At 39.0% G+C, this 17,591-nt stretch overlaps 1 protein-coding gene across 3 annotated transcripts; it reads right to left on the bottom strand.

Annotated features, from left to right (window-relative positions):
- Positions 1 to 873: 873 nt before the first annotated feature.
- On the bottom strand, positions 874 to 15,210 carry lhx2b (LIM homeobox 2b). 3 transcript variants are annotated; one of them, XM_084729303.1, is made up of 6 exons: positions 14,641 to 15,209; positions 14,122 to 14,363; positions 12,401 to 12,603; positions 11,057 to 11,427; positions 7,435 to 7,640; positions 874 to 1,596 (listed from the first exon to the last, which is right to left on the bottom strand). In XM_084729303.1, exons 2-6 carry the CDS (start codon positions 14,302 to 14,304, stop codon positions 1,306 to 1,308), a joined length of 1,254 nt encoding a protein of 417 aa, XP_084585429.1. In that variant the 5' UTR covers positions 14,305 to 14,363; positions 14,641 to 15,209; the 3' UTR covers positions 874 to 1,305. The 3 variants fall into 3 exon arrangements, with proteins under 3 accessions (XP_084585429.1, XP_084585430.1, XP_084585427.1); XM_084729304.1 differs by having other exon boundaries at positions 11,057 to 11,424; positions 14,122 to 15,210; XM_084729301.1 differs by having other exon boundaries at positions 14,122 to 15,209.
- Between the last annotated feature and the right edge of the window lie 2,381 nt (positions 15,211 to 17,591).

Raw genomic sequence — 17,591 nt, 5'->3', positions numbered from 1 at the left:
AACTTTACTGAACGTAAATAATGGAATTCTATATTTAAAATTCAACAAGAGGGGTGAACGAGCATTTAGTGAAAATATTTGAGTTGACTCAATCAGTAATTTCAATTTAACTGTAATGAATGAACACATGAAACATTTAAGCTCTGATAACCTCCAGCTTTTGACTTTAGTGTATCATTTTAGTTTTAATGCTTTTGACTTAGTGATTATTTTTTATTTTGCATCAATGCATGTCACCTTCCTAACATCAAGACTGATTTCAACCAAGATGAATGGAAACGCAGAGAAAAGACGATTCCTTGGTCTATCAATCAATGCACATCACACACGACAGACATAACAAGGCAAAAAATTCATAACAAGACAAAAAATGGAGTAAAAGACGCAACAAGACAAAAAAGACGTAATAAGACAGATGTGACAACACAAAAATTATGTAAGAGATGTGAAAAGACGAAAAACAATGAAAAAGACGTAACGACCAAAAGCAGCGTAATGAGACAAAAAATGTAACAGGACAAAAAATTATGTAACAGGAAAAAAATATACATAAAAGACGGCTACTTTTTACTTTTATAGTACATTTCAGAGCCTGTACTTTTTCACTTTTATTTGAGTAGAATAAGTTGAATCAGTACTTCTACTTTTACCAGAATATTTTTAACACAACAATCTGTACTTCTAATTGAGTCAAGAATGTGTTTTCTTTTGTCCCCTCTCTCTCTCTCTCTCTCTCTCTCTCTCTCTCTCTCACACACACACACACACACACACACACACTTTGAGGTCTTCACCACTGTCCTGTCATTTGTTTTCTGACCATGGTCGAGTTCGGAGAAGAGATAAAATGGACTGTAAGGCACATGGCAGTCGTAGGATATTGTAACCTGTGTTTAATCTCAGATTTTCAAAAAAAGAATTTTTTACAATCCTTCTAACAGTGACTCTTGTACAACAACATAAATACTGTGCTGGAAAAAAACAATTTCCAAAAATTAAGCAGTTTTTCCCCCCGCAGTCTCTTTCTGTAAACATTGAAAAATGCAAATCAAGTCTCCTCAGTTCTCGACAAGACAACAACATCAAAATAACAACAACTGTTCCATCTGTAAGGCTGGCCGCCTCACTATGCAAATAGTCTCTAATGGGCTCAGAGCAAAATGAAATCTTTTTTTTAATGTTTCCGTTACCTTCTCTTTACTAATCCGTTTAATGTTCGAAGGAGTCAACAGTGCTCAGTTTTAGATCCGGGAGAGGTGAGGGGGGAGGGCTGAGGGGTGAGGCTGTGGCGAAGGGCTCCGTCCATCAGAAGAGGCTCGTCAGCGTGGTCTGTGACGGGCTCCGGCACTCGTGGACGTCCATGCCGCCCGGCACTGAGGTGAGCACGGAGGTAACGGTGGGCATGGTGGGGTTGGTCAAGTCTGTCAGGGTGGTGGGGGTGCTGGAGGGGCTCATGGAGGCGTTGGAGATCTCTGAGGCCGGTCCCGACGGCGTCCCGCCCTGCAGCGTGGAGCCGTCGGACGTCTTGTCCACCCCGGTGCTCTCCTGCCGCAGCAGATTCCTCCTAAACTTGGCCCGAGCGTTTTGGAACCAGACCTGTAGAAATAAAATAACAAACTGTTAGAACCACACTCAATGACAGCCATGACATTTCTGATACTGTGTTAAAGGGATAGTTCAGATTATTTGAAGGGTGGCTATACGAGGTATTTATCGACTGTCAATGTATTGCGTTCAGTAGATGTCAGTTGTCCTGAGCTCCCGCTGCTGTTTGTTTGTGCTATCTTGTGACTTCTGTGTTTTAAAAGGGTTTGTTCAGGTTCACCAAGTCACACAATAACACAAAATAAGTAACCAATCAAGGCAGTGGAGGATGAGCAACTCTCTCACTGTTCTGTGAGGTAAAATTACTGTTTTTGCCAATGAAGTTTGGTTGCTTTGGAGAAAGCGATGTTTAGCTTATAAAACTTAAGTTTCCCATCTGAAAAGGTTGTCTGACAGCAAGGTAAAACAGTGAAAATATTCTTAATATAGCATACACTTAAACTGATATAGATTATTTTTTAAAATCACTAAAAAACATGTTGCTCCTGACCCCGTCCACAGCAGGGCATTGCTTAGCTTCCTACACCAGTACTCCTGCTGCCTCTCCAAACTGCAGGCGTGCACCCCACCTCAAAAAAATGTAAAGCTCAACAAAATAACATTTAAACACTCAAATGAAAGCATTTACCAGGGGCTCCTAAAGGGTCAGTTCACCCAAACTACACAAAATCTACTGGCTGTGCAGAAAGTTACTGTTTTACTCCACCACTCCACCATTTGTGGAGCTCATACCAATAGAAATCAGACTTCTGCAGTATCATTTTTGTCTATTGCTCAAGATAACCCACAGAGATTATTTTTTTTATTTCCAGTGAGAACTGTCCATTACAAGGTCTGTGGATTATGAAGAGTAACCAGGACACAGCTCTAAAAAGACATGTTGGTGTTGAGTTATCTGTGGTTTTTCTTCCATTGCACTGAGAACACATTTACATGTCCCTGACTCACAAATGCCAATCCAAACTGACCACACTTGAGAAATCATTTACACACTTGACAGCACTGGCAACCATTTTTCTAAAGCATGCTATTTGATTTATTATTATTATTTGAAGCACCGTTCTAATTTCCATGCAGGTTAAAGACTCTGTATGGAAATGAAGTTTCTTACAGAAATGTATTTTGTCCTGATGACCACACAGAACATCACGTCTGCTATTACTCCTGTTAGTTTGTGCAGCATGTTAACACAGTGCAGGCTCTGCAGCTCTGTTTGCACTTTATAACTACGTCACCGCACACAACCATAATGAAAGTGACACTAATCACAGCAGACATGATGCTCACATGATGGATTAACTACTGGGTCTCAAGCATGTTTTCAGTCTGAATAATTTTGTGATAAAATGAAAGGAGGCCCACTGTGTGGCTGCCTGAGAGGTGGAAAAAACATGTCTCATACTCTGTGGTTTGTGTTGGCGAACTGTTAGTTGTAAGGTCATGATAGCTGAGACTGTCCTCAGAAAAACAGCATCATCCATTTGTTCAAATGCTTAGAGGTACATTACACCCCAAAATCAAAAATATGTATAAAAACCAATGTGTCTTTACTCAAGATAATCAACAGACCGTACTGTGAGCAAATTTATGTAGGAACTACTTTCTCTCTTGAGGAAAGAAAGTAGTGTCAGTAGATTTTAATGTAGTTCTGATAGATTCTACTGCAGAAAGAAAGCAGTTCCTCCATGAAACTGCTCACAACAAGGCCTGTGGATTGTCTTGAGCAACCGGGTCATGATGTTTGGAAAGACACTGGTTTTGAATTTTTCAAACTCATTATTTTGTTGCTTTGAGCACCAAAAGCTGAGTGCCATTTAATCCAGAGACAAGGCAGACATCTTGACGGCCGATACCTCAAAAACTCAGCACTACAAGCCTGGCTGAAAACATGTATTTTTGATTTTGGGGTGAACTGCCCCTTTAAATAAGACTTATCTTTACATTTTTCTGACAAGGATCTTTAGCAGCTGTGTCAGGGGTGAAGGCAGAAGAAGTGTGACCTCAAAACAAAAAGATGGATGAGATGGATGGGTTCGACTTCATGCAGATCTTTTTTTTTTCTTTTTTTTTTTTTGCTGCATTCAAAAAATTGCACACATTCTTTTTACATTTAGTACATACTGCAGCCCTTACAAAGTATGCACTGTTGCATGCAGTATGCGTACAGTTGGGACATGTGACTTTATTGGGACATTCCCTTGAACTTTGACTCTCTTTTTGTAACAGTTCATAGAGTGAATTTTGATGTAATTTTGGAATGCAGCTAATGAGCTGTCATTTGCTTAGTCAATGTGACATATCATCCACTGTGCAGGGGATTGTGGGTCAGAATACCCAGAGGAGCATGTTGTCTTGCATACTGCCAAATGCGACTGAGTACTATAGAACATCATGGTATTTTTGCCATATAATATATTAGGATTCTGGCATACTTTATAGTATGGTAGTATTGGAATGTTTGTTTTTGTTTCCTACCAGTAAACATTGGTACAGCTTACCCATGACCAGGGTCAGTCTCTAACTGAAAAGCTGCACCAAACAACATTTTTAATGAACAATGCCTCAAATGGCTGCGTGTTCTCTACTCTATGGATCATTTTAGCATCTTGCTGTTTTCTCCAGGGTTGTTTTCAACATAAAAGCTCTGGTAAGACCTACCTGCCAAGCACCAAGAGCGGACAGACAAAGTTAGCAAGTAGCTGGTGAACATAATGGAGCAATTAGCTGCTAAAGAGCCAGATTATTTTTTCAGGCACTGGGTGAGACCAAAATGGAGAGAAAAACAACGAAGAGCAAATAATGGACTGACATTCTGAAAGTCACCAGCAGCTGTTTGCTAATACATTAACCAAATCTACTTTATAAGTATGTAATATGTCACATGTGTACAGTCAGTCCTGCCTTCTTGTGGCCAGTTTTAATGCATTTTAACCCAAATCATGTTCTTTCCCAAACCCAAACCATGACATTTTTGTGCCTCAGCTCAACCAAACCCAACCCAAGTTGCCACAGATGAAAAAAACAGTCTATGAGAAGTTGGTATAACACCAAATCATGTAATGGACCCACTGGTCCACTGTGACATGTGACGGTGTCATGTTTTGCCTTGCCTGGCCATGAAAAGTGCACATGTTCTCAATCCAGGGTCAGGTTAGCAATAATAAACATGCGGTTAGACTTAAAACTTACAACTTGCTGAGAAATATTTTAGGTGACAGTCACAGTTTGGTTAGGTTTAAGCACCAAAACGTCTTGGTTAGGGTTATAAAGACACTGCAGTTTGGGAACCTGGGATTTTCTTGCCCTTTATACTATGCTATGCACCTTCGTCCTGCTGATAGGAACATCAGATCTAAAAATGTTCACCAGACGTTTTTAAAGACAATGAAAGACATTTTGTTGTTTAATTTAGACCTGAGAAATTTTGCAGCAAAATGGCTAAAATATGCAAAAAAAAGAAAATACTGATATTGTCCTCGAAACATTTTGATGCCACAGACCCCTCAGCAGAGCCACGTTATCTCCACCTCCACCCCTCCTCCCTGCTTCTGCTGTTAGTAAAGAGCACACACCAGTGAGCATCTCCTCCTCGTGTCTGTTTCAAGTCTGTTTGCAGATGCTCAGACTGGAGTCAAGGATAGAAGAACACTTAAAAACACAAAGCCAGGGTGCTCCTCCACTGTGTACAAAAAGACTTTACTTTTTAAGGCTAGTCACAGAGAAAAAGAAAGTGGGAGCCTCAGAAAAATAAGACCCTTCCTTTTATGTTTGCACATGAAAATATAGAGTCCCGGCTGTGAAAAGATAATAATGCACCTGTCTATTCTCATATTTGAAATGGAAATGAAATTAATGTTTTTTCGTCATTTTGTGAAGGACCCCATGAACCCATACGTGAACCCAAATTTTGCAACCAACATCCAGCTCCTCAGTGTCCCTGATGTTCATTTATTTTCACGTTTGAATTTTTTAACACTTAATCTTTGCTCTCTTTTTCAATAATAAAAATCTGAGATGTAGTGAGTGAGGCGGCGAACCGTGTTGCGGCGTGTTAGCGATGGAATCATGACGGAGCCATGGGGAAACGGGCGGAGGGAGAAGCGCTTCAGCTGGAATAACAGGCATGAAAACTCGAACGCATCAAAGCAAAACGACTGCTTTGTTTTCTGGGAGCGTTAATTAAAGCAGTGGGATGATGTTTTTTTTTTTCTTCCTTCTCAGAAAAATTTTGATTCGGAAACCTTTTTGTCTCATTTTTCTTCTCCTCAGTCCCCTAGATAATTTGCTGTCGTCTTTTGTGGAAATCAAACGCTCTGTTGTGTTTTCTCTTTCTTGGTGTGTACTACAGAGCTTTGTGTTTCTCATCCCTCAGTCCTCACCATAACACCACATCGTCCACTGTAATAGGTGAGATTTTGGTTTTTATGGCTTTCTTTTCATTTCCAGGTAAATTTGCATTCTAATATCAACACACACATTGAATTTTAAGTTTGTTCTTCCTAGAGGAAATTAGAAACTCTTTTCAATAAAGTCAGTAAGTTACTTTCTTCTTTTTTGATTATGTTTGACTGCATTGGATTTAGCTAGGTAGACATAATAAACTGTACAATAACTTCATATTTCATGTGCTGGAAAGCATGTGGAAAGCAGAAGAATATAAATGTATCCGTCATATATGAACACAAATAAACGTTGTACTTTTTTACGCAGTCCTACCTGACACACTAAAGTTATTCTTTGAAGGAACTTAATTAATTAAATCATAGACATGTAGTACATGTGATTAAATTAATTTTTTTTTCAGCATTAAGCAGTTCTGTAACAACTTAATTTTCTTGCGTTGTATGACCTTCACTTACTGGTGTTATTTTACTACCATAAAAAATAAGTTGGACCAACCGTAATAAATTAGTAAAGTCAACTATGGTAAATTAAGTTGGCCCGGTAATGTTGCTTAATGCTGAGAGAAAGCCATTAGTCATATGATAATATGTACCATGATTTAATCAAGTTCATTCAAAGTTAGTTACAGTTTACATTTTTGATTTTGTTCAAGTTGTTCAACTGTTTCAACTAACTTATTTAAATCACAGTGTTTCTAATGACCTCTAAGCATTAATCAGTTCTGTTGGTTCAACTTAATTTGCCAACCCAGTGTAATTCAGTTTGACCAGTAGAATTGCTTAATGCTGAGAGAATACCATTTTCTCACGTGGAAACACGATTTTCTTGCCTTTTTTTCTTTCATCTCAAAAAATGACTCTTTGAATGAATCTAATTAAATCGTGGAACTTATTACCATATGGTTAAATGTCTTTCTTTTAGCATTAAGCAATTCTGTCAGTCCAACTTGATTTCCTTGGGTGGGGTCAACTTAATTTATTAGGGTTGGTCAAACTTCTACACTAAATTGAGTTCTTCCAAATCAACAAAATTATATTGCGCCAACAAATTTGCTTAACACTGAAAGACAGCCATTTAATTATGTGGAAATACTTTCCAAGACTTTATTAAGTTCATTCAAAGAGTTACTTTTGACACCAAGGAGAAAAAAGAAAGCAAGAGAATCCATTTGTGATTTTGTTCAGCTTGTTTCTTGAAAGTCTTCCAAGAATTTCACTGGAATGAAAAGCAGCACTATCTTAAAATAAAGCAGCTGATTTGGCTTCTTTGAGGAAAACCTCACTTCATATATTTTACAGTTGGACGCTGGCTGATTTGCATTGGAAACAAGTGAAATTCCTTCACCCCTGTTGGCGTTGGTCTCCTGCCCCCCTGAGCAAAGCAAAGCGTGGACTCAGTGTGAGGGGGAAAGACGGCTGTGGTTACCTGTAAGACCCGCTTGGTGAGGCCGGTCTTCTGGGCGAGCTGCTTGAGGTCCTTGGCGTCTGGGTTGTGGTTGATGGCGAAGTAGGACTTCATGGTCCTGAGCTGGTGGTGCTTGAAGGACGTCCGCATGCGCTTCGTCTTCTGACTGGAGCTGTACTGGGAGTCCCGGTCCATGGACTCGCCATCGTTCTCGTTACAGCTCAGCGCTGCATGCGAGCCGGGGGGGAGCAGGAGAGAAGAGCTGGTTAGATCCAGTCACCAATCATCATCAGTTTGATATGTTTCATTCTGCACTTCTGATTGGCTGTTTGCACTGAACATTGTAGGGTTTTTTATGCTTTTTTTTTTTTTAGCTTTTAGCTACCAAAATTCTTGTGAAATCAATTTAAAAATGTATGTTTAAGGGCATCGAAGCAGATCCAGATGCTAATGTTATATTATATTCTGCATTTCAAATCTACTTTAAACCGACAGTTATTATAGGTTTATTTTTAATATAGCAATTAATCTCAAGAAATGCATACACAGGGATGCCACATGAAGCCCAGACAAGAAGGCATGAGCAAGCAAGAAAGAAAGAAAATATTTTTGGTGTGATTGAGGCTTAAATTTTTCAAGAAAGGTGGGCAATGTAAAAAATTGCATGCACCATACTGAATGACAGAAGCAAGGAGATAAAAACACCCACAGAAAGAAAGAAAGGGCTGAATATTCGTCATTACAAATAACATTTTTTAGCATTTTTTTTAATTTTTATTGTCCATTTTGCTTTTTAATTTCTTAAAAATATTCTAACTTCAGTCTTGATTCATTTTCTTTCTTTCAGTCCATACAATCGATCTGATCCGAGGTGACACTGTGACCTGACAGCTGTTTCTTCCAGCTGCAGATCATCTTCCTCTCTGCACCTCGTCTGTCTGTCTGTCCCTGTCTTACATGTCTTTCTTTCCTGGGAGGAGGTGCTAGCCTGGCTTCAGCAAACACACACACACACACATATATACTCACACACAACAACACACATGTATTTGTCCCAGCCTGCAAATTTCTTGGCAACATCCAAAGTGTTGCTGCATGCATAACAGTTCGTGTTCAATATCAGAACGCTGCAAATGATGAATATGAAGTGAGTGAAAACCATCAGAATAACACTTCACTTAATTAGCCCATACACACCAGGCAGAACAAATGCTGCTTTCTGTCCAAAGCATATGCTGCAGCGTTTTAACAAAAAGCAGCCTGTTTTTTCCTGCTCGTCTCCTCGTTGTACATCACACACGACGTCTCATTCGCTGCGTTAATACCATCTGAGAGCTGCAGGCTGCTGCAGGTCGCCACATGTTCTCATGTGAGTGTGCAGGTGAAGCTTTGATGTTGTTTCCAGATGGGAACAGAAGAGGGCGCACTGCCTCTGCACTCTCTGCACTGACTGGGCTTCACATTCACTCTCCTGTCTTTATTTACCAAATAGAGAAAGGCTAGGATATTCTCTTCTTCAGACATTACACTCTTTGTATCCTTAAGATGAAACCTAGTGCCCTTAAAATTTCAGAAATTGTATTTCTAATCTATAAAGTAATTTGATTCGTTTTTCCAGCAGCCTTACTTTAAAAAGTGACACTATCTTAAAATAAAAAACTGCTTTTTCTTTCAAGGAAGAATCACTTGAACCAGCAGGATAATAAAAGAAAAGCAGCTTATTTGCACTGAATTTAGTGGGAATATAATCATTTCACTTGTTGCAGATTATTTAAACTGAACAGTTAAAAAGTTTAGAGGAATGAAAATCAGAAAATGACAAAAGAAAACTCAGAATGTTACTGTTTTTTTATCCTATATTCTGACATGATGTTTTTGTAATCAACTTGTTTTTTTCTGTGTACAATTGGAAGGTTAATTAACTAAAGCCAAAGCATTTAAAAAAATGAGACTCCAGTCACAGAGTTCTGCTGCTGCTGTAAGAAACTTCTTGTATCCCCTGCTCTCTCTTCCAGTGAATAACTCATCAAATCACATTGATCTCTGTGGTACACACCCAGTTTGGCCCAGTCCCAATGCAAAAGGACTCCAGTAGTGTGTGTAGTGTGTGTGTATATGTGTGTGTGTGTGTGTGTGTGTGTGTGTGTGTGTGTGTGTGTGTGTGTGTGTGTGTGTGTGTGTGTGTGTGTGTGTGGTTGGGGAAGGAGGGGGTGGTGGTGTTAGGGTTTGTAGATGTCTATGGAGCCTGACAAGTGGAAAAGGGTGAAAGCAAAAGCCGGAACATCAAAAAACTTTTTTCTTTTTATACCCCAAAGAGGACATGGGAGAAAAAAAAAATGTTTTTTTTTTTAACTAAACTGAAACATGACTAAAAACCACCAACTATTAATAGTGATTATTATTTTTTTGAGATTATCATTTAAAAAGTTTTTTTTCGTTCTTACTCTTATGAAATCTGTAGAAAAAGTTTAACATTCACATTCAAGCTTAAAGTTTTTTGCGCCGAGAGTAACTGTGGTCTAAAAATTATGTTAAGAGACCAAACTTCTCTCTTAGTTAGTTAGTTAGTTAGTTAGTTAGTTAGTTTGTACTCAGGTTCATTCGTGCACAATGTTTGGCCTCAAAATGAACATGCTGCTGTTACTGCTGAGAGAAACTGTCATCTCAATCAAAACTAGGGCTGCAGGATATAGTGAGAAATAATCATATTTGCACAGGTTTTGCGACATGACTTTTGCATCATAACTGTGATTTTCACTGAAAGAAAAAAGAGAAGAAGATTTGTTGGAGCCTTTTTTTTGTGTGTGTGTGTTTTGTTTTTTTACATCTGGAGAGCAAGACTTCTACACCAGGATATCTCTGCAGCACTATATTCTGATCATGCTCTGTAACACATTTTAAATTGCAGTGTTTGCAATTTAGATATTGCATTTAGCCATATTTTAGCCACATCAACTGTGCAGCTCTAATGTGACTATCATAATGTGAAAGATCCTATAGGGACACAAAGTGCACTAAACTCTCAACAAAATGATCATAAACACAATTAACATTAAGATCATGGAGATTTTAAAGAAATTAAAAATAAAGCAGTCCTATAAGGTCAATATTTAGCACAATATGTCTCTTAAAAATATATTATGTGTTTAAAACTAGGCTTATAGTTATGCCATTGTGGTAAAATCATGATAAACACTTTGTATAAATTATGTGGCGATGGATATTAAACTGCAGGGGAGAAAAAAAACTGTACAGTTTTCTTTGATAAGTTATGATAAACTCATTGACTCAGTGACGAAGATAGCACGGATCCAATATAAAAGCCTACATGTTAAAAAGACATTTTCATTAATGAAGCCTGTCAGTTTTAATCAGCTCGGTTGTTCATTAGAACTGTGCAGCGATTTTTTCCCCCTATATTTAACTATTCTTTTTCAAAGTTTTAAATCTAAAATCGTTATTTTTGAGGTAAAATCATCAAAACAGGATAAAACACGAAATGCACATTTGTTTGGTAAAAGCAGTTTTAGGTTTTCTCACTCTGTCCATCTTTTATTCACCACAACATGCTTGTCATTGATGATCATATTTTTTTTTTTGACGTTTTAAGATTTTTTGACATTTCTATAAACGTCTTTCTTACCTGCGTTATAAGCCGCCAGCTCGGCTCCGGGCCCGGGGCTCTTCCTCTTCCTCGGCCGGCCCTTCTGCACTGTCCCCACGCCGTTGAAGTAGGATAGTCCGAGCGTGTTGGCCGGGCCCAGGCCTTTGTGCGGGACCACGTCCGCGTGGTTAAAGTGTGTCTGATATTCTCCCTGGATGAGAGTCTCAAAGTGCAGCCGACAGTACACCAGACTGTCCTTCATACCAAAGTGGTCCCCGGTGGTCAGCATCTTGCTGCAGGTGGTGCAGGTGAAGCAGTTCAGGTGGTAGACCAGGTCCCGGGCGCGCATCACCATCTCCGACGCTGAGATGCCCAGGTGGCACCGAGCGCACCTCTGCACCGAAAATCTTCTGCGGACAACACAGAAACCTCATCAGCGGCTGGACACGGGGACAGGCCGGGTGACATGCAAACAGCCCAACTTTAAAGCACTTTAAAACAGTCCAGGAAGTTTATCTGAACTCACACGGAAGCTTAAAGTTCGACAGATATCCTGCACCCATTTGCCGATATTGAAATTTAATAATATATGGATATTAGCCAGGTGTATGGGGTTTGAGCCAAACCTGACATGGAATTTTGATGTGTTCACGTGTCTAATTGAATAATAAGTTGTTATTCAAGAAGCCCATGTCTCCCAGAGCTTCCCTGTCACTGATTGGTGGGGGCAGTGAGGGGGGTTCACAGCCTATACTCCCCTACAGAGCTGCTAAACCTAAAAGAAGCTATTTCATTACATGGGATTCAGTTTTTTAGCAGCACTGTCAATATAAATCCCTTCTTTTTTAGTTTTCTTTTTTTCTATTTCATCTCTGTCTCTCTTCCTGTCTTTCTTTCTTTCCATGCACCGTTTCTTTCCTACACAGCGCTTTGCTGAGAGACACACGTGAATGTAATGGAACAAAACAGTAAAATATAGATTATGTCACAAATATGAGCTGTCATAAGCAGCAGTTTTTACACATGCAGTCATATTATGAGGGCACAAGCGTTGAGAAAGAAATGTATAAATATAATGTATAAATCGTGATTTTTTTTCTGAAATGAAATTGACTTTTTCAATCCAAAATCCAGAAAATCTGTTTTTTTTTTTTTGACGCCTTGTTGCGTTACGAAGATCAACTGATCATCTGTTTTAACTTTAAGAGAGTTCATCCCCATCAGTCACAATTACCCTAATTTAAGATATATATTTATCATATATGAATCCTAAATATGGTCACTTAGAAAATCCTAAAATCGGGCTTATTCCAGACCCTGTTGGCCGGTGGAGCTCCGGGCCCTAGCTGGCCCTGTGGCCCCGGCCCTGTGTGGCCCTCCTACCTGTAGTAGTCCTCCTTGCAGTAGATGCTGCCGTCCTTGCTGAAGCAGGTGAGTTCAGACTCCAGGTTGAGTTTGCACTCGCAGCATTTGAGGCAGCGCATGTGCCACTGTTTGTCCACGGCCAGCAGGTAATACCGGTCCGCGATCTTCCTGCCGCAGCCCGCGCACAGAGCCACGCGCTCGCTGGTCATACACGGCATGGACTGCGGGACAGAGGTACGAGGACACGGCGTCAGAATAACAGGACGGTAGAGGAAAATGAAGTGAAAGCATCCTGATAGCCTGACATGAAAACAGCCTAACAAGGCAGAGGAGAGGAAACAGTAAAATCCTCGAAAGTCAGAGGCTGTTTATTCGCTTTAATGTGAAGAATATTCTGAGAGAATCACCGGGTAGAAGCTGACTACAGAGGGCCACAGCCTGCACTCACATATGGGAGGATTATAGATATATTATAAATAAATATTGCAGGAGTTTAAAAAGTATTTTCTCCCCAACAATAGAATACATGAATATTAAAATACAATGAGTTCACACATGCAATTTAGTATGAAAAATGACCATATAAACCCCATTTTACGACTGCAATGTGAAATCATGAACATTATTGGAATATTCTTTGAAATTGTAGGTAAATACATTGGTATTATTCATATTTATTCCTGTGAATAATATTAATTACACTGCAATGACAGGAAGATATACAAGGAACGATAAGACCGTTTTTATATTTCTGCACCAGCAGAATAAAAAGGGGGGGAAAAGCACAAAAAAGTCATTTGACATTATCAGCCCGCTGTGTGTGGGTTTCTATATTTTTATTATGAAGTTCAGCTGTTTTTGGCGGAGGACATCAGTCATATCTGTGCTGCAAATTCTCATATTAATAACAATAATAGTTTTAATTAAAGGTGCAGTAACAAACGAATGTTTATGATGCAGGGCTGTCATTTAATGTTATATTCGAGAGGCCTGCAAAATAGACACATGCATGTGAACACGCGCACATGTCCACACATTTTTGAAAAAAGACGGAAGCTGGATTAAAATATAAAAGTATTTTCTCCATCCCATCTCCTCTTTTTGCGTGCAAGCGCAGGTAAGGATTATTACTGAGCTTTAATCGCTAGATTTATGCGTTTTTACTGAATTGTAATAACTGTTTATAGAATATAAAATTAAAACAGAACTACTTGTCGTCTTATAGATCAGAATAAAAACTTGCTATTAATGCGTTAATTTGCCTGTGGAAAAAAAGTCTTGTTTTTGTTCGTGAGCCATTTAAAATCTAATTTGATTTTACGCTGTTTTAACTATGTTTAACGTGTGTTTTGAATGCATCATACAATGCACATTTAAAGAAATAAATGTCTAAATTTAAAGAAATAAATGTCTTAATTTAAAGAACAATTGTAATAATTTTGTTTCTTGAATAATTGTGCAGCTTGTGAAGCTTTGCTGAGTCTAAAATAACTTTTAGGACTTAGGGTAAAGAAATCACTGCTGGGTTCAGGCCTTGTGCGTAAAGTTCGAGACGTTTAAAGACAAAGTAAATAACACACTGAGACGTTTGTTAGGCAGTTTTTCGTAAGTAAAAAGTGAATCAAAGTGCTGTGAGAGTGCAGCCACTGTCACATGTCTCCTCTCTGCCATGCTGCCTGCCTGCCTGCCTGCCTGCCTGCGCTAACAAGCCGAGGGGGCCAAAAAAGAAGCTCTCCTACCGTCTCCGACTCCCCCATATCGATGGCTGAGCTGATGGCCGCTGACTCGCTCTTTCCTCTCCGGTCCATTTCTTCCACCACACCGTGCACGTCGCCTCCAGGGAGGCCATGGAAAAGCATGGTTGCCGCAGAGGGGAGGATGTTATAACTGTTCTCTTCGGATCTGCAAGCCAAGATGTCCATCAGAGGCCAGAACCCTGCGCGATGAGAACTCTCGCTTTTTTTTTTAAAGGTTCTCCTTTCTGGCCGTGACAAGTGAGAAATCCAGATCAGGGAGGAAAAAATATGAGGGAAAAATTGGACACGTGTTCTCCACACTACGTCTCATCTGCCAATGGAAACCGTCATCCGAATCTCTGCAGCTCTCATTATTAATAAGCTATGATTAATTCATAAATAACGCACAGATTCCGCTTCTCTGACTGGAATCTGTGTCTCTCTCAGGTGTGATAATATTTCTGTTTTATTACCAGTTAATTTTTCTATGTTTTCTTTTCCATTTACGGTGAATAAACATACCAACTATGGAAGCCCCCGCTGCATGGGTCTCAGCACCGATGCCTCCTCCTCGCCGGGAGTAATATTTCAGGATTTCGACAGTCTGCGAGGCATTTGGAAAAATTTCTTCTCCTTTATTTTCTGCAGAACAATAAGAAACTCTGCACAAAGCTGGCTCTTCTACTGCATCACACAGTCAGGAGGAACAAAAACAGATATGTCCAAAAAAAGCTGACAGGAGCCTGAGAAAGGCTTCCTCCCTCCTCCAGGTTCCAAGTTGATGCTCAGCAGCTGATTTCTGTCGCTCAAACTAGTTTCTCTCTGCAGAGAAAAATAAAAAAATGGGAAACACACAGAGTGTTTTCTTTATAAGATCCCGGCGGCCGTGTGGAGCAGCACTTTTCCTACAGTAGTCTGTTTAGTGACTGTTTTGTCTTTTGCCAGGGAGGCTGCATACATGTGCGTAACAGCCGAGGAGGAGGAGGAGTTGGCTTCACGTTGACTGATGATAGGCGAGTGTTTGCTGCCTGGCCCCCCAAAACCGCCGTTCCTCCTTCTTCTCCTTCTCAGGTCCCGGTTGGACTCTCCGCTCCTTATCAACGGGGCCCTGTTGCGTCACCACGCACCATTTATGTTCATTGGCTGCTCCGCCGTCACCGAACCGTTCGGCTGCACTTTTACCGACCGCTCTGAGAAGGAGGCAGCAGTGTTTTTACGCACTGACCACCGCTCAGCGTCCCTCCTTTATCCGTCTGTCCGGACCCGAGCTGCAGTTTATTTTAAAGACAGAAAAGAAGAGTGAGAGCAGGAGACAGTTCTTGTCTGTTTGTGTGTCTGAGGAGGTCTGCTGGGACACCCAAGTGACGCGCACAGAGGGTTCCACACTGTTGCTGCTGACAGCCTCTCCATGGCACCAAAAGGGTTCTGCACAGAACCAAAACCGGGACCAGGTCTCCTAAATCAGCCAGAAAAATAAATAAATAAATGAATAAAGAAACACACCTTTTTATTTTTAATCCTATTTATTTAATTCTGTTGTGTTTTATGTGATTAAAAAGATACATTTGTACTGAGGCATGTTGCTGCTACGATAGAAACACAAAATATTTTATTTTTATCATTGTAATATGAGGATTTTCATATTGTAACAAGATATTTTTATGTTATTGCAACAAAATTATCACGTTATAACAAGAAACTCTTCTTAATATGACAACATACAATTTATAAGATGTTGTTATAAAATATAAGTTATCATGTTATAACAAGATAGTGTTATAACAAGGAAAAGTACGACGTGATAAGTTTACATGTCATAATGGTGTAAAAAAAACTTATAGCATTACAGTTTCATGTTATAATGTAAAAATGTGTTTCGTTATAATGTGCTGTTAGAATTATTACATTATAAAAAGAAACTTAATGTTATTACAAGATAAACAACGTTAGAACAACATAAGTAATAAGTTCTAACGTGATTTATGTCATGATGAAAATATCTTGTTATAACATGACACTTTTCATGTTATAATGTGATAATTTATATGCTTATAATATGCTATTAAAATATAAATATGTTATCACATCATAACAAGAAACTATTCACGTTAACAAGAAAAGGTAAAAGTTATAACGTCATAATGACGTAAAATATCTTGTTAAAACATAAAATGTTTCATGTGATAATGTGATCACTGATATCATATTATAACTTATAACTTTTCTTATTATAACACTATCTTGTTTGTTTATTTTTACATTTTAACAACACTTTATATGATAAGTTTGTATGTCATAATGATGTAAAAATGTCTCATTATAACAAAAGCTTTCATGTTATATTGTGGTCATTTATATCGTTATAATGTGGTGTTAAAATATAAAAATCCAAGTAATTCATCATAACATGAACGTTTCAATGTTATAACAAGATAAGAAGTATATTTAAAAAGTTATAAGTTGGAATGAGATAAGTGTGTTGTAGTAACATGATAATATCTTGTTATAACAATAAACTAATCACGTTATAACACGACACTGAAGCGTTTTTCGTTTTCTAGTGTGTCAGCAATACGCTTCCATAAATTTTTAACAATAAAGACGCATAAAAACATCATTTTTTTCTGAAACTGAAAGTTAATTGAGCTTTTCATAAACTGTATCCACAACTTTGACTTATTCGCGTCATTTCACTTGGGTCCTGTGTTGTATGAGAAAGGTGTAAATGGAGCTCAGAACGTTATTTTTCTTTATTTTGTTAAAAAAATAATCGTGGTAAACATGGAAAAAAACAAGGCCTTAAAAATGTCAGTAAACGCCACATTTCTGCAGAATATTGAAACCAAATCAAGAAAAATATCAAGCTCCAAAAATGAACAGAAAACTTTATTAATAAGAGGGGAGAGTGTGTTAAAGCAGCATTCAGGTGATTGTTTAACTTGGCGTTAATGCATAAAAGTCAGGTAGGCACCACTGCGTGTCATCTCTACATTTTAACATCACGGCTCCCATTTTTCCTAATTTATTGATGTCCCGGACAGACATCCACCTCTGTCATTTGATGTCATATGTGAGTATCTGCAGCACAGACGCGCAGAGCGGAGCGGCGGAGCAGGATCAGTTTGGCTCAGCAGCGGAGGCTCCAGCAGCGTGAGGCTGATCCGATCCCGGATCCGCTCATTCTAATTAGCTCTCCGCTCTTAATTGGGAGGGGAAAAGTGGACTTCGTCATCAGAGGACGTGTTTGAGGACCGGAGGAGAGGTTTGATCTCGCACAAAAGACGGTGGTTCCAGCGGTGTGGGAGAAAATGACACGTTATCACATCAGCAGCGCTCACTGGCTTTTGTTGTATGAAACTACAGTCAATTCAAGCAGTTAGTGAAGAAAAAAAAATATTCAAATCCATGCAGCCTTTAAATAACCTCCTGGATTTTTAATATACAAGAACAATATTTTTATTTTCATATTTTTA

Source organism: Lutjanus erythropterus, chromosome 10 (genome assembly GCF_056507025.1).
Source record: "Lutjanus erythropterus isolate fLutEry1 chromosome 10, fLutEry1.hap2, whole genome shotgun sequence".
Classification (NCBI taxonomy): Eukaryota; Metazoa; Chordata; class Actinopteri; order Lutjaniformes; family Lutjanidae; genus Lutjanus; species Lutjanus erythropterus.
This window is presented reverse-complemented; position numbering and strand designations above follow the sequence as displayed.

What these genes read in the sequence shown, in the direction of transcription:
- lhx2b (XM_084729301.1), bottom strand. Translation starts at nt 14,304, where the DNA reads ATGGACATCTTGGCTTGCAGATCCGAAGAGAACAGTTATAACATCCTC. An exon ending in TGCAAGGAGGACTACTACAG is followed by an intron (nt 11,428 to 12,400) that starts GTAGGAGGGCCA and finishes TGTTGTCCGCAG; the next exon opens with AAGATTTTCGGTGCAGAGGT. An exon ending in TCACCAAGCGGGTCTTACAG is followed by an intron (nt 1,597 to 7,434) that starts GTAACCACAGCC and finishes TTATTTCTACAG; the next exon opens with GTCTGGTTCCAAAACGCTCG.